Source organism: Gossypium raimondii, chromosome 11 (genome assembly GCF_025698545.1).
Source record: "Gossypium raimondii isolate GPD5lz chromosome 11, ASM2569854v1, whole genome shotgun sequence".
In the NCBI taxonomy this organism is placed as follows: domain Eukaryota; kingdom Viridiplantae; phylum Streptophyta; class Magnoliopsida; order Malvales; family Malvaceae; genus Gossypium; species Gossypium raimondii.
Window position 1 is genome coordinate 57,561,392 of NC_068575.1, and position 17,869 is coordinate 57,579,260.

Below are 17,869 nucleotides of genomic sequence, written 5' to 3' on the forward strand. Positions count from 1 at the left end.
AAAAAAAATTCAACTGTATTATAATTATTAAAGAATTCAAATTATTACCTAAATTAATCATTTTAAATATATCATTCGAAAATAAATAAATTTATATTCTACAGAATATAAATACTCATTATTCTCGGCCAACCTATAATTAACCTAAAATTAACCATTTAAATACATAATATAATAGAAAATGACAAGTAAATCGTTACAAATTATAAATCCAAAATTAACTTTCAATTTGAATTTGTAAATAAATATTTTAAAATAATTCAAAATTCATTATTTGAAATTATTTTATTTATACTTTTAATAAATAGATCATTGGTTAGAAAATTTTTAAATCAATTAGAATCAACATCTAGACCAATCAATTTAAATATATTATTTTAAAATAAAATTAATTAAAAAATTTAAGATGCATTACATAGAAAAAATTATTTAAATGTTTTCTATAACTTATTTTTTAAATCAAGATAAATAAATAACAATTTTATTTTTATTTTTCCTTCCTTTTTTTTTCTCTCTTTCCCCAGCCATCCAGCAAACCTTCCATACAATAAAAAATAAAAAAAGACAGGTGTTGGCAACTCAGCTAAGCACATCTACAGTGCTTTGCTACAGAACCCATGTTTGTTAAAGACAACCTATTGGGGACTCCAAATAAGAGAGAAAAGTGAAAAGTAATGATATATTATCAAAATTTTCAGATAAGTTATCTTGGTTGTTTTTTCTATTATATATTTAAATTTCCCATTTATACGAGAGTCAATGTCCTTGTCTTGCCTGCCTCTCTAAATTCGCCTTTGTTTGCAGTTGTAAAACCTAAATAATCTTAGTATATCCTATTTGTATTTACCTTCAACCAACTTTGTTTAGATAATTTCTAATCGGTTTATTGTTGTTCACAATATCTCGTATTTCTAGTAAATTACTGAATTACATCCTTTAATTAAAAATATAAATAAAATTAATAATTATTTATATGAATTAAAAATGGTTGGTTATAGTTGAATAAGTTAAAATTTTAAAAAAAAGAAGAAGAGAAAGTTAGGTACGTCCAGTTCATAAGTTAAATCAAAACTCTTATTAATGAAGAAATTAATATTAGTTTTGATAAATTAAATCAAAACCCTTCTTTAAAATACTATAACCTTAAGGTTGACTTTTAATCCCAAAACCCTATGATTGATTTAGCTGTACTTTTTAAAGAAAACAATTTAGGAATTGTTAATTGTATCAATCCAATTTAATAATAAGATTTATTTATGATTGACCATTGATTATGGGGATGCTTAAAAACACTATATATGTAGGGTTTATTTACATGTGGTTAGCAGTATTTAGAATCACATCCAAGGGTTTTGTGGCTATGAATTATGGCCAGTCATAGGTCATTTTTCCATCTTTTTCAAAGTCTGTACTAAATTGATTTTATATTAAATAGATAATTCAAATGGAACCGATAAAATCCAAAAGCGGCGGCCCTGGCCCTTTAAATTGGAAATTTTTGGTTGTGGTCCCTTTAAAACCTATAATCTTAAAATTATAAAATTTTAATTGTACTCTCATAAAAATTTAGAATTCAATGTGGATGAAAATGGAGATAGTAGATGGTTGGCCTTTCTCACAAAGAGGGAAATAAACCCAACATTATTTGGTTAAGATTCCCTTGTGACAATATCAGAAATCAAAAACCCAAAATATCTACTGGCAGATATAGGAAGTGCACATAATCCAGCAATTGCATTATCCAACAAAAGTTTCCATCTGATATGTGACCCAAAATGAAATATTGAGATCATCTTGAATTCACTTCATTCATACCGCTGCTTTTAATCTAGGTAATGATGTTTAATGAGTTTTAGGTTAAATTTCAAGACCATGATCTCTTTTGCACTAATATATATATACATACAAAGAATCGAGTTCGGGCTTTTATTTAATTAGCTCATATCCTAAAAGTTAAAATTTTATAAATTTGGATTCGAATCTTGATTTCCGGACTACAATTTCTTTTGCTAAAAGGAAAAGGGAAAAAAAAAAAAAAAGTAAACAAAGAAGTTGAGTTTAGCCCAATTGGTTGATACTTCTAGCTTTTAAGACCTGGAATGCAACAAGTCTTAATTTGCAATCCAGACCAAAAAAAGGAATAGCAAAACAGGGATGGGGAAAAGAACTGCAAGATTTACTAGATAAGAAAAAGGCAAAGAAACAGAAAGAACAGAGAAGGCCAAGAGTATTAATAGCATCACATGTTTTGGGTCCCATAACCAGTTCATGGCTCAAATAGAACCCAAATTTTTCAGGGGAAAAAAAACAAATCAAAATATCTCCATGTCTTTTTTTTAATGGTCTAAGCTCTAGTCTCCTGACACATTATACATGATATTTTGTTGTAGTAGACATAAATCAACGGTTAACACACACACAAAAAGAATATATCACCATATATAGAATCTATATTAAACACAAATATGACAGGGAAAACACCCACAATTGCTAAATATTACTGAATTCTTTAAAAGGGAAAAAAAATAAAGGATTAGAGGAAACAAAAAGAAAGAAACTTTAAGATAAACTTTCTACCTTTTGGTGCTAGTTGTTTGGATTCTATAGTTATGGAAAGGGAAAGGTACTTGGCCTTTTGCGATAAGGATTCAAGTTGAACTGTAAAAGAAGGGCCTACATGGACTTTTCTCTATCTTCCAAGTTGCGTCCTGTTTCTGTTCTACCTATGTTATGGAAAGGGAAAGCTACTTCGATCCAATTGTGTGTAGAAGAAATAGAGCATAGTTGCAATTACAATGGATTCTATATATCAGTTCATGAGAGATCTTTAGAAAATAAAAGTAAGGTAGACTCAGCCAACATTATCAAAAAAAAAAAAAAAAAAGACATTAAGATTAAGAGAATAAGAAGATTAACTTGAGTTCCCAAATTTATTTAACTACAAGTGGGATTTATGGTACAGAAACTTACTTGGTCCTACCTCTCACCATTTCATATATATATATATATATATTTATGTACAGAACTCGCAAACCCTGCTCATACCATCAATGGAAAGAAAAAGGAATCCCAAAAACAAAATTAAACCCCCAAAAAACAAAAGGAAGAAAAATCAGTTTCTACTTAAGCTAGCTAGACACTCTGCCTTCAAACCATATGATAGGACTCTTCTTCTGTTCTCCTCAGTTAGCATACTTTGAGAATTGGTTATATAGAGGGGATGGTGAGTGAATATGACCAAGCGGCTAACAGAGTAGGTTTGGATTTGTATAATAATTAACACCACCAAGCTGTATGCAGCACCATAAGCAAGTAAATGTCATAAAGTTACACGATTATGAGCTCTCACGGAAGTTTATTGATCTTGACAATGCTGCTGGATTTGCCTGCAAGACTGGAGAGGTTTCAGGAACCTCAGTCCTTTCATCACCCTTTGATTGAAATGCTTTGAACAGTCCTCCACCACCTATTGAATCGGATTTATCATTCTTAATGCCGAGTGTTGCCCATATAGAACTCTTTGCTGCTTCTCCCGGATCATCGATCCTCAATGTTTTTGGAATCCAAAGGCTTCTCTCTGCATTATTTTCCTTCACTTGCTCCTCTTCTCCAGAGTTGCTTGGTTTGCTCGTGTTCTCATCTCTTGAATGTTTTCCTAAGGTGGGGGAATCAGGACCGGAACTTGAGGCTGATTGCTTTGAAGGGGAAGGCTGAGGATGCCAAGGGCCGTTCCAAGTGCCAGGTACAGTACAGCCCCAGTAAGCAGCTGCAGGATAGAATGGCATCGGATAGCAACCTGGAGGGCAGAAAGCAGGTGGAGGTGGAGGTACAGGAGAGCTCCATTGAGCTGAATTCCACGGGTAAGGCCAAAAAGCCCCGGGATAGCATTGCATCTGAGGTGGAAAACCCTGACAATTCTGCATCATCTGATCTTGCAACCCAGATTTACCTGCCTCATCCTTTGAAGTCGGGACAGATGATCCATTTGAACACTCAACCCCATTTTCTCCATCCTTATAAGAGACAGGAATTTTTACCTCTTCAGGCCTATGAAACCCATTCCGTGTCGTATTATGCATTGTTTTATCTGCAAGGTTCAAAACAGAAGCCATTGATTCACAGAGGGGTGCGTCTGAGCCAAAGGTCAGAACAGTACCATTAGCTTTTAGTGCCGGATGGTGGACTCCATTAGGAATGTCAATACGAGCATTCTGCAGAGCTTCAGAGACAGTTACTTGACGGTAGTGAGAAGCTGAATTCTTGTTCTTGCGACGTCCAGCACCCACAGGAACATTTCTCATGGTCCCACCAGCTGTCCAGTATCTCTGGCAGTTCTTGCAAAAGTGTCGAGGTTGATTGACATTGTAATTGTTGTAGTAACAAAACTTGGTATCCATGCTGTTGCAGCGGGGGCATGGAAGAATTTTAGTAGGTTTCTTCAAGGTTTTTTCTTGCGGATTACTGGTCTCGCTTTGATCCTCTTCTGTTTTTGAAGTTTTTAAAGCAGTGCTCTCCTTCTCGGCAGAAGGCGTTTTAGAGTTGTCACTTGCTCCAGAGTTTGCCTCCAAATTTGTGGACTCTCCAGAAGTAACTGGAGGAGCACCATCATCCTGTTTAGATCCCTCCTCCTCCTTTCTATCTGCAACTTCATGTTCAACATCCGTTGTTTTGGCTCCCACAGTGTCCTGAATAATTCGTATGAAGAAAAATAAACATGATCATATTATACATAACAAGAAGGAACAAAGCATATCCAAACTAACTGCATTTTGTTGTCATTTTCTTGCGTTTGCTTTGTGGAGAATCAGTTTCACAGCAATAGCAACCACCATTCTAACAACTATCATAGAAATTACATAAGAGAAGTCGCTTAAGAACTTCGGGCTAAGAATCAGTCAAAGCGGGTTGTAACTTTCTACAGGAATGAGGAGTAGAAGTCAGATTCCAGAAAGATTAACTATGTAACCGGCACAAACAATATACAAACACGGAAAGCTTAGTAGGGCTAAGAATCAATTAGAACTGGTTGTAACTTTCTACAGGGATGGGGACTAGAAGTCTGATTCCAGAAAGACTGAGCTTTTGCTGGATCAGAACATAAAACCCTAATCATAGCTGATGATCCTCAGTGAAAAGAGATCCAGATAACATCTCTCACAATTCCCAAGCTAAACTTGATGAAATAATTGGAAGTATGACATATAATTCATGTCAAGGTAAACTATCAATTCCAAAGAAGCTAGCCAGAAAATTTTCCCAGAAAAATGAAACCATGAATCAGATTCCAAAACCATTTTCCAAAATGATGCAGTAAAAGAAAAACTCCATTAAATGCCAAAAACATGAAAAAGGAGAACTCTAACTTAGTACTCAGGAAGCAAGCTACTCTTATGAACACAGCCAACCAAACTTAATCTAAAAGCAATTAACCAAGATTTTATGATGAACAATTGGATTATGGTTAAGAAAATACATCTACAAGACCAATTTTAACTTCCAAAAACCTCATGTTTACTTAAACCAAGATCCAAAATTTAACCAATCTCCTAATAATCACACATCATTAACATTCAAAAGCCAACCATTTTTATAGTAAAAACTAAGAATCAAAGACCAACCCATTTTTCATTTCCATATTCTAAACTATGGGTATTCCTCAAATTTCCCAAAAAGAAAAGAAAATAAAATTTTCCTTACCTTTTCAGCTTCTCTCTCTTCCCCTTTGTTTTCCTCTGGTGAAGAATTTGTAGAACAAGAATGATCAGTATTATCATTGTTGGTGTTATCATCACCACAAGTAGCACAAAAGTCCGCTGTTGCTACTTTAGGAGATTTCTCAGGCAAAGGGATCATTTTCCCAAACAATTTGATCGCCGGATCTTTTGGTTCCGACATTTTCTGTTATCTCCCCTGTTTTTTTCTCTCTCTGTGTCTTTTCTTTTTTTCCTTTTTTTCCTCTATAAAATCCTTAGCCAACACAAAACTAAAAACTGAAACTTTCTAGAGAGAGAAAGTTTTGTAGCACAAGCTGACTACTATGATACAAACTTTTTATTGTCATCAAAAAAATTTAAGAGGAAAAAAATCAACTTTATAATGCTTTTCTCTCTTTCTTTCTTGAAAATAGTTTTTACTTTTTCTCTCTCTCTCTCTTTCTTAGTTTCTGGTGGGTGGGTTTGCAAGAATAAAAATAGCAAGCGAAATTGCGAAATAAGGTCAAGCACTAAAAATATTAGCTGCTTGCGTGAAAACAAATAAAATATACATAAAAAATTAATTACAACATGACTTAATATATATAAATATAGCAAAACTAATATAATAGAAACTTTATAATTTAGATACAACCATAAACAAAAATATACTAAGATAAATACATGAATTATCTTATGTAAAACTTGCTAATATTTGCATTAAGAGAGGGAGTTTGATTTAATAAATATAAAATTATTATCAAACTGTAAAATTAAGAGTCGAATGTTGGGTATATTATTTGATTGGAATGTATTATTTTATGTTTGATTAATGGAAATAAAATTATGGAGAAATACGTTTTACTAAATTGTCCTTATTATAGAATTTCTTTTAATAAGTTCAGCTCCTTAAATAATTTTAGTCTTCATTTTCATCAAATTATAATAATTATTACTTTTATTACAATTTATATATTAATGAGTAAACATTTGTTGTTGAAATAATTTTTAAATTATAATAATAATAATTCATAATTTTAAAATATGAAATGTACTGTTTTCCTGTTAAGAAAAAAGGAAATTTTTGTTCATTTTGACAGTTTCAATGTATAAACTTTAACAAAACCTAATTCACAAAAATTCAAACTTGGCATCATAGAATTTAATTAAAAATAAAGAAGTAGATTTAAATAAAATAAATAGATCAAAAGTATTCGAAATAAGAATTTTCCCTTGTGTTGTTTTTAGTTTTTCTAATCAAACCAAGAGTGTGTTTTTAAATGAAAGCATAAATTAAATTGGTCATTACCCTATCTTGTAATTTTAATATTTGGTTGTAAGGGGAAAAAAGGGGGTATAATCGATGATGGTCTCGTGGAGTCTACGTTTTTGATTTGTTTAAACAAGTTGATATGCCACGTCAGCATGCAGGTAAATTTTCATCCACAAGTTCCTTTGTGGCCTTAAAAGATCTTTCTCTTTCTTTTCTTTTTCTTTTATATAACTTCCTTTTTCCTTTCACTTGTTTTATGTTGCATTATCCTAGTCAGCATTTATTTTTCCTTTTTTTTTCTAATAAATATCAAATCACGCCTTTCAAATGTTAATGCAAATTGTTGATTGGTTGGAAACTCGACTTCATTTTTATCATTGGCTCTAATGTGAAATAATAAAATTTTATGTTAATATACTAAAAAACAACATTAATATTAATATTATTGGAGTATAATATTCAAATGTCTTACAATTTAATACTAATAAGTTTTTTCTTCTTCTTTATCTTAAATATTCTTTGTACTTTTTTTTTCTCTCCTTTTTACCTCAAGCTAATTTCCATTCAATTCCATGCCAAACTTTTTGGTATTGCCAACTATACTTCTTTTTTTTTCTTTGGGTTATTTTGTGGTTGATATTATAAGTTGGCCCATTACTCCACTTCCTAGTCTTTTCATATCTTTTTTCTATGGTTCATAAGGTTATTGCTTCTTATATCTCTTTACTCATACATGTGAGATAAACCAAGTTCTTAAACTACCAACTTAAATATTTAATTTATTCCCTTATTAATATGTATTTTCTATAATAAAAAATCCCAAACTTAATATTTGTCTTGGGTGTGTTAAATGTGGATGAGGTTCTACAAGAATCAAGCATCATATCAAAATATTAAAAGAGCAATGAAAAGAAAATCCTACTTTTCTTCATATGCTCCACTCTTTTTTTTCTTTTTTCTTTAAGAATTTAAAAATAAATAGAAAATATTCACAAGTCAACCACCGTGGTTAAAAAAAAAAATACAACTGCGTGAAAAGCAATGAAAAAATAATTAGGAAAAAGAAAAAGCGCTTTTCAAGCATTATCCGATTTTTTGACGAGTTTTTAATAATTTCGTCCGACTTTAAATTCCACGGGAAGTATTAAACCCATAGAAATATTTTTTTTTAAAATCCATGTCACCGTCCGATTTTTTAAGCTCCGCATGTGATGGGTCCCACCAACGAATTGTGAGGCTCACAAATTTTTGCCACATCAGCATCATATTCTCATGTGGACCCCAACTCTAAAAAAAAAAGTAAAGTGAAAAAAAGGCCATGCCAACGATTCAGAAAATATAAAGTTTTTAATTAATAAATAATAATAAAAATCTTTTTCTCCCTTTAATTTGCTTACACGTGTTGGTTTGACACGTGTGAAGCAATTTTCCGTAAAAAAGAAATCAAAAAAGAGCAAATAAAGAATCTTTTTCTTCTCGTGGCTGAGAATTTTCCTTGTAGAGTGGAGGTTTGCTTTGGTGTTGACACGTGTAATCTACCAAAAAGGTTAGAGCATATATTTTATACGGCCTTTACTCGTGTGAGATTTTGATTTGGTGAACCAAATTAGGATTATTAAGAAATAAATTAAATAAAGAGCTTGCAATGTCACCAGAAATGACTTTTCTATATGTTTCCTTGTCTCCACCAAATTTTCAACAAGTTGTCCACTTTTCCCCAACCTCTTATATCATAAAAAATATTCACATTTATAAAGCATTTCAATTTCGGCTTTATTATTCCTCCAACTATCCCTTTATTTTTTAATTATTTTAACTCGCATTACTACATTGTTAATTAAGTCTTTTGTTAATTTAATTATTAGTTTAAGCCTAAATATTTGTTAAAATACCTTAATCAAATTATAAATTCGTGTGCCTTTGTCTATTTTTAATATGATGGATCTTAATTATCTACGTGATAGCATATATATGCATTTACAATTTGATCTACGTGTTCTAAATATGTTCTATGCTATATTTAATACGTCTGGGCTAACGAAAGGAGAAGATTCATACAATATTTATATATTGAAACTTAATTAAAATGTTTTGAAGTTTATGGCCCAATGTAGAATTTAAATAATAATTTAAGGGTGTTGGAATAAAAAAGAAAACTTCAATTGATCATCAAAGTGCTGTAAGATCCACCGTTGATAACTTGAAAGAATAGAAGTGAAACTAATATAGATAAGCAAACAAAAACATAGTTGATGGTTTTGAGGAATTATAAATCGCTGTTTAGAGAATTATTTATTTCTATGGATTTTGGCAGTAATACTCATACCATGAATGTTTTAATAATTCATTGAATTAATAAATAAAATGCAATCTTAATGGGTACGTATTATACAGGGACGAAACTAAGGGGGTTTGTAGGGGTTGGCTCCCTCAAAATGAAGTTTTTTTTAATTTTTAAATTAATAAATATAAAATTATACTCTGACCCCTTAAAATATAAAAAATTTGATTTAATCCTTTAAAAATTATAAAGGTATAGGCTATTAAAATGATGAAATTATATTTTTATTATCATAGAAATGACAATTTAATTTCAATCCCCTGAAGGAATTATAGATAATCCAAAAACACACCCTGAGTTGAAAAGACATCTCTATGAATAACAAAAGTCACAAAAATATGCCATTGGATCAAGTCTAGCAATTACCACCTTTTGGCCCAGCACTTACTCGGTTGAAATTTTGTAAATTAAATTTTCAAAAGAGTTAAATATTATGTACAAGTTGTAGTTTTAATTTTCATAGTCGGGTTCTTTTAAGATTAGAATTTCAATCATAACCCAAAATATTCAAGGGTTGACAAAAATGGAAAATATATGAGAGAAAATTAAAATAAAATTGATTTCTTTTTAGAAAAATAGGGTCTAAGAATGATCAATTTGAAAAATATGGATTAAATTTAGAACTTTAAGCATAATGCAATATTTATAATAAAATTTAATCAAACATATTTAATTGAAATTTTAAAATATGAAATATATTTTTTGTTTAAATACACAAACTAAAGTCATTTGGCTTTTGTTTAAATCATATTATTGTTTAACACACGTGATTTTATGTATTTTAATTATATAATATATATTTTAATTTTAAAATATATATTTATGATAATTAAATGAGGATTAGTTTAATTTATACCAAATTTGAAAAATTGAGAATAAAATAACGTTTTAAAATAGAAAAAATATTAAATTAAATTATTAAAATAATATCTGATTTGAAATTATATAATAAAATAAATACGATGATATTTACACTAAATTAATAATGATTACAAAACAATCGTTTAACTTTAAATTTTTCTCAAAACAAATCCACGTAATGGTTTGCACTTGCTACAAGCAAATAATGGATAAATAAAAATAATTTTAGGATTGCTTACCACGCATAGTATAAACAACTTATAATTTTTTAAAAGATGATATCGAGTATTATATTACCTAACATCAATTAAAATAATATTCTATCTGTCTCTAGTGTCATTATTGTTCGAATATTTTTAGATATTGTCTCTTGAAGAATCATAACTTTAATGCTCCATTCTTCTTTTATATAATTCTAATTTCTTGTTGCTTGCAATCTCTATTTTTTACCGGTAATTTTTTAAAATGTTACTTGATTGGATATACTTAATTACGAATACTATATAAAAAATAAAGTTAAATTTTAATTTGTATACAACTCTATACTAATTAAGTTATAATTAAGATGCTTAAAGTTTTATTCAATTAATAATTGATTTTACGTAAATAGAATTAGTGTAACTTTTTTTAAATAAAGAAGTCATTCTTATAATAATGTTAAAATTATCACAATTATTTTTAATTAATAATTAATAATTATAATTATAATTATCACAACTTTTTCTTAGAGTTACATTGAGTAATAATTCTATTTTAAAATTAGTAAAATTTTGTTTATATCAAACTTTTAAACAATAATTGTAAATTATATTATATTATTTTATTTTTAAATGTGTAATCATCACAATTTTATTAAATTATATTAATTTTAAATGTATCATTACAAAACTTCTATTTTACGTCAAGTTTTTAACTAATAATTATAAATTAAATATTATATTTAATTTTAAATGTGATTTAGTAATATGATGGAAAATAAAATATATTTTCACCTATTTAAATGCTTTTCTAAATTCATGCTTTTATTTCTCAAGTTATAAGAACAAATAATCTACTTAATATAAGGATTAGTTTTATCGGTTAAAAATTTAGTGGGTAAGCTACACCAATTGTCCATTGATTTAGATTAAAATTACATCTCAACCACTGAACATTTAAAATTTTTAAATTTGCAACATTATTGGATTATTACGAAACAATCACTTAACAGTTATATGTCGCTACTAGAATAACGAGTGTAACACCCCTAACCCTTATCCGTTACCGAAACAGGGTTACGGAGCATTACCGAACTTTACGAATTAAATATGGACATTTCCCAATTTTTGTTGCACATATTAGGAATCAATTATATAACACTCATGTTGTCCCTTAGATGGACCTTAGAGGCCCAATATTCACCTTAGAAGAGAATCGGGACTAAACTGGGTACTCAGGGAATTTCTCTCAAATTTTCAAAAATTTTATTAGAAGCAGGGGACACATGCCCGTGTCTCTACCCGTGTGAACAAAAATAGGCCATTTTAAGGCCATTTTTCTCACCCATTTTGACATTAACCTGTACTCAACTTTCACATACACCAATATATCCTAACCAAGCAATCAATACAAGCTAAAACATGTTCTCAACATGACATAACATCACAAATATTTCATTTACTTATACCTACCTATTTAACTCATTTCATTGATTTATCAAATTCTACTACTAATTACATGCATACAAACATTTAATATTCACAACCACAATTCAAACTATTTCATTGCCAAACCAACTCTATACATGCCATATAAACCAAAATTTACATTGCAAAAACTACTAGAATAAATTGGATAGTGTAGCTTGATGTGTTGGTCCGATCTTCCGACTACACGTTAATCTACAAGAACATTAAACAACACGAGTAAGTTTAATGAAGCTTAGTAAATTCAATAGGTTAAACATTGATCTTACTGAACTTAATATAATAGAATAAATTAAATTGTAAATAAATCATACATTATTCCCTGTCAAATACAACATAATCAATAAACACACTTCCTCTAGATCAATATCAATAATAATTTACAAATCTTTCAATTCAATCACATAAGTCTGTTATCATTTCTTACTGAATCGAAGAACGGCTTACAGATATGAGTACATCGTTCTTTTTGTGCCATAGTCCAACTATGGTCTTACATATGCATTGTCATGACACTGCCATGGTCTTACATTTCTAGTGCCATAACTCAGTTATGGTCTTATCATCAGAATGTCATAACCCAGCTATGGTCTTACACATGTATCTATACTACCATGGTCTAACTATGGTCTTACGTTCAAGGTGTCATAACCCAGTTATGGTTTTTTTTTTCATTAAAATGTCATAGCCCAGCTATGGTCTTACATTTAAACATTGCCATGGTCCAACCATGGTCTTATCCGTCAATTCATTCTTTGCCACAGAACGATCGTACTCAATCCTGCGTTCTAGTCGTTTTAAACATTCAATTCAATTTTCATACTTTTACAATAATCTTAATTTAAACAACAAAATATGAATAAATATACTATACAATTCCTAAATTGAAAAATAATCATGAAAGTTTAACCATATGAACTTACCTGGGTTGGATTGTAAAATTGATAATAGTTCAGAGACTAGGCTAATTTCCCTTTTTCTCGTTGATCTACGAGCTTTTGATCTAGAATGTACAATTTTTCATTCATTAGCATATATTTCAATTTAATCCACTTCACAATTTATACCCCTCAAAACTTGAAATTACACAATTACCCCAACTTTTACAATTTTTGCAATTTAGTCCCTCACCAATTAACTCATAAAATGAGATAAATTTTCTCAATTAACACTTTATCTAAATATTATAATCTATTACACAGCCATTAATAAACAAATTTTAATACCAAACCCTAAGATTTAATTTTTCACAATTTAGTCCTAAAATCAATTTCTATTGAAATTACTTGATAAAATCTCCATATAACAAAATTAAGACTTCAAATCCATGTTAATTCATCATAAACATCTAGCACTCATCAATGGAAACTTTCAAAATTACCCACAGAATTAAAAACTAATGAATTAGATAGTTGGACCTAATTGTAAAATTCTCAAAAACATAAAAATTTCAAGAGAAAAGCAAGAATTAAACTTACATGAAGTAAAAATATAAAATCCAGATTAAGCAGCTCTCTAATGGCTGTTTTTGGCTGAGAATTGAAGAAGAATTGCCTAGCAATCTTTAGATTTCTTTTTATTTAAGCTTAATTTTACCAAATTTACAATTTTACCCTTAAATCACCTAATTCCAAGATTTTTTTCTGCTTATGACGCCTCAGCCATTACTTGGGTGTCTAATTTCCCTTTTAGTCCTCCATCATTTACCATTTATGCTATTTAATCAGTTTAGCAAGTTTTGCACATTTTTCAATTTAGTCTTTTTTAATTAATTAACTATCGAAACGATAAAATTTTCTAACGAAACTTTAATACTACCTTAATGACACTCCGTAAATATTTATAAAAATATTTACAGCTCGGTTTATAAAATCGAGGTCTCGATACATTGTTTTCAAAACTAATTAATCTAACAAATATTTCTAAAGCATAATTCACTGATTTATAAGCCTTCCTAAATTCACAATCGACTCATAAACAATATATAATAAAATTTACGAGCTCACTTATCGGATTTAGTGGTCTTGAATCACTGTTTCTGACACCACTAAAAATTGGGCTGTTACAACGAGAGTATGATGTCGCATATTAATTTGCCACATAACGCCCACGTGGATTGTCATACAACACCCTTTCTTTTTTTTCTTTTTTTGCATTGATTAAAATAATTATTTCCTAAAGTTCCATTAGATTATTTTCTTTTTCTTTTTTTCTTTTTTTCCTGCTTTCAATATCCAAACCCCAAAATCAAGAACCAACAAAATTCGAATCAATCTCCTTCAATTTTCCCACACAAATACATCATTAAACCTAACTTTTCTTGCTTCCCTCTTCTCTCCCAAGCCCATCAGTTTTTCTTTTTTTCTCTTTTTTCTTGTTTCCCTTCATTTTTCTTCCTTCCAAACATTATTTTATTTCACAATATCATCATTCAACCATCACAAAGTCTCAATAACTCTCCTCGCCAACCAATGACCCTTTATTAATTAAATCCAACACTAAACACAACATACAATGAAGCAAGAAATAGTCAAACAAAAAAAATCATAGAGAAAAGAAAAGAGAGAAGAAGAAATCAAAGAACAAGAACCTAAAAACTTAGGTCTGGCCTATGGTAGGTTTGTGGCCCTCCAAGTATTGGTCCACAAAATTGAACGATGAGGAGCGAGGTACCGGAGAGAATAAGCATATATTAGAAAATTGGGTTGATCTAACAATCGACGATGGAAATCCGAGCTTGTCTAATTCGAAAGTTGGTTTTATTTCTAAAGTTTTGTCAATAATAAGTCACGCTATACGAAGACAGTCTAATCAACTTGTTAAATTGACAAAATTTGATGAAAAATGCTAACAAAGTTATTGGTTTGATTGAGATTTTAAAATTAAATAAAAAAACTTGATTTTTTTAAGTATAAAGATTAAATCTCAATTTTTATCAAAAATCCAAAATTAACATCACATTTTAACCTATTTAATTAAAACAATTTGTTTTTATCGATTTTACTATTAAAAATATTTAGTTTTTGAATTTATAGATAAGAATCGGAATCATCCCCAATTTAATGCGATTATAGTGGATATTAGGTTTAATTAGAAAAAAAGTAAACTACATTTTAATCACTTGAACTATAAGTAAGTTTTTGTTTTGTCATTTAACTAAAAATTACAATATTACCACTAATATTCTTAAAATTATTTTTGTCACCCAACCATTAAATGACACTTTTTAATTGGTATAATAACAATTTTAGCCCTTAATTTGTATACTTTCTATAATTTTGACCATTGTTATATATAAAATGAAATTCTTTTAAAAATTAGAAAAATTTAAAAATTAAAAACTAAATAAAAGGATATAATAATTTAAAATATAGATAACGTGAGAGAAAATTAAGAAAAATTATTTTAAATCCTCCAAAATTTCTCTCAATATTATTTGTATAGAAACATCTAATACTCGTTCTTTAAAAAAATAAAAAAAAGTAAAAACATTAAGTAAAATTATTGATTCTTTGTTTTTTTACCTCTTTTGTTGTTTGACATAGCATTGTGATTATAAGAAAATAAAAGAATCAAAATAAAATTTCTTTTTATTTGGGTTTTGAAAATTAATTTAAATGACTTGAGTACGAAAAAATAAATTTTGTGGTATTTTTTAATATAAGAATGGTATCAAAGTTGATTTCACAAGCATTTAAAATGTCGGTTTTGGGTGTTCTTCAATGGCGATAACTCGACTTGAAGATATTACTAATTTTATTTTCAAAATGTTATTGGATTATAATTTTGTTTATTTCCTAAATATATTAGTTCGTCAATAACATATTTAATATTTTAATTTTCTAGAATTTTTATATAGAATTAAGTTTAAATTGATAAAAGAAATGATTTGAGGTTAGAGTTGTGTTTAGGGTTTATGGTGTAGCCACTTCCTAAAACCAACCAACTGAATTCATTAATTTTGGTTTAATAATTTTAGTTCCATGCATCTTCATCTAATTTACACTGAATAATGGAGAATGTTCACATTTATAATTATATTAATTCAAATTTAAGAGTACTACTATCACATTAAAGTTAATTCCATCTAATGTTTTCAACTTTGCAAACTCGGTCATGCTTGGCCCATATTGGACTCAACCATGAGTTAAGTGGCTCACATCAAGTGTTGATGTGAATATGTATTGTATTTATACTCCTAAACTTAAAAAACAAATGATGATGTTTATTTAAAATTGGTTTATAGTATTTTCTAAAATTAAGTTGGCGGTGGAAAGAGCCTAATCTGAATTACGTAATCACCTGTAGTAAAAAACCTGCATTTTAATCCGAAAGAAATGAAGAGAAAAAAGAGACAAATGATGAAGACATGATTGGAAAAGCAAAGTTGAGCCCATTCCTATAGTCAAAAGCCCACCCACCAAAATGATTTGCTTTCTTTCTTCAAACGTGTCTGAGTCTCCCTTTTACAACATCGGAAACAAATCAAGCTTTTCCCCAACAAAATTTTGTGATAAAACAAATAATAATGCCAGAAGGATAAAAACTAAAATGACTCTTCATTTGTCCCCCTTCTATCCCTCTCCATAGCCGGCCTTTCTTTAATTAAATCCATTCCATTTCTTCTTTTTCGTCCTTTTAATTCAATCTCAAATCTCATTTTCCTTTGTGATTCAAACTTTCCCCTTCTTGTGTTTTTCTTTTTTCCTAGGAATTTTTTCATTTGGATACAAACTGAATTACGTGATATTGAGGTGGAAGTAATAAAGTTGTTTCCTTTTTAAGCTTTTATGAGGTGGGTTTGATCTGGATTTGGCGTTTGGGTTGGAGGGAAATTTATAGGAGTTTCAATTTGGGTTCTCCTTATTTTTGGATTTAAAAATTCCGGGTTTGATTTGAAATGGTCTATTTCCGTAACTCTATCTCAGTCTGCAACTCGGTTGACCAGGCTTCTTCAGCTCCGATCATGGCAAGTTCTGTGAATTCAAATGATCTTGTGATGAACAACAAATCGTCGTCGTCGTCGTCAAGAAACAATCTTTACAAGAAACAAAAGGTATTCAATTCACCAAGTTGTTTAAAGATTCCATCTTGTGAAAGATCAAGATCCGCTGCCATTGATGTTGTCATCTTGATTGCTGTGATCGCTGCTTGTGGATTCTTGTTGTATCCAACTATAAAGTGTCTATCATTGAAATTGATTGGATTCATTGGAACTGCCTTTTACGTTATTGGTGAGGAAATTATGAGAGCTCCTATGATATATGGGTCCATAGGACTTGGTTTTTCTTGTGCTGCAATAGCTGCTTGGATTTTGCTTCTATGTACAACCAAGAAATGCAGGAACCCTAACTGTAAAGGGCTTAGGAAGGCGGCCGAATTCGATATTCAGTTGGAAACTGAGGAATGTGTCAAGAATTCCTGCACTTTGGTTAAAGATGGTGTTAAGAAAGGGCTTTTCGAATTGCCCCGCGATCATCACAAGGAATTGGAAGCTGAACTTAAGAAGATGGCACCCGTTAATGGACGAGCGGTGCTCGTATTCCGAGCCAGGTGTGGATGTTCTGTAGGCAGGTTGGAGGTTCCAGGACCAAAGAAGCAAAGAAAGATCAAGAAATAGGGTCTTGGGATATGAATATCATAGAGAGAGAGGAATTAAAGCAATGCAGAAAGTAGTCATAATGCATTGAGGAATGCCCTTCTCTGGTTAGTCTAATCAGAAACTATGCTGTCTTTAAATAAGCTTTCATGGCAAAACGTTGTAAGGATTACATACAGTTGGTTATAGTGGAGAATATAAGAAGCTGTTCTTTCCATTTCCTTTGAATCGCTTTTTGATGGTACTTTAGCCTTGAAACGTATGTTTTGGGAATTTGTTTTATGCACTTATGGTTTCTACAAATCCCTTATTGATTATGGTGATCTTTGAAAGTTCAAAACCTTTTAGGTATTATGCATCATGTAGAACTGTTTGATTAGTGGTGGTGTTAAGATATGAGATGTTAAATATTTTCTT

At 29.9% G+C, this 17,869-nt stretch overlaps 2 protein-coding genes across 3 annotated transcripts; one reads left to right on the top strand and one right to left on the bottom strand.

Moving 5' to 3' along the window:
• Positions 1–2,894: 2,894 nt before the first annotated feature.
• LOC105802472 (cyclic dof factor 1) lies at positions 2,895–6,162 on the bottom strand. Of its 2 annotated transcripts, XM_012634130.2 has the most exons (3): positions 5,698–6,162; positions 4,157–4,685; positions 2,895–4,087 (listed from the first exon to the last, which is right to left on the bottom strand). In XM_012634130.2, exons 1-3 carry the CDS (start codon positions 5,893–5,895, stop codon positions 3,336–3,338), a joined length of 1,479 nt encoding a protein of 492 aa, XP_012489584.1. In that variant the 5' UTR covers positions 5,896–6,162; the 3' UTR covers positions 2,895–3,335. The 2 variants fall into 2 exon arrangements, with proteins under 2 accessions (XP_012489584.1, XP_012489583.1); XM_012634129.2 differs by having other exon boundaries at positions 2,895–4,685.
• A 10,170-nt stretch (positions 6,163–16,332) lies between these two features.
• On the top strand, positions 16,333–17,669 carry LOC105802471 (uncharacterized protein At5g19025). The gene has a single exon (XM_012634128.2). It carries the CDS (start codon positions 16,754–16,756, stop codon positions 17,471–17,473), a length of 720 nt encoding a protein of 239 aa, XP_012489582.1. The 5' UTR covers positions 16,333–16,753; the 3' UTR covers positions 17,474–17,669.
• Positions 17,670–17,869: the final 200 nt, after the last annotated feature.

Coding starts and splice junctions, on each gene's coding strand:
- LOC105802472 (XM_012634129.2), bottom strand. CDS start 5,895: ATGTCGGAACCAAAAGATCCGGCGATCAAATTGTTTGGGAAAATGATC. Junction 4,686..5,697: donor AAGAGAGAGAAGCTGAAAAG/GTAAGGAAAATT, acceptor CGAATTATTCAG/GACACTGTGGGAGCCAAAAC.
- LOC105802471 (XM_012634128.2), top strand. CDS start 16,754: ATGGTCTATTTCCGTAACTCTATCTCAGTCTGCAACTCGGTTGACCAG.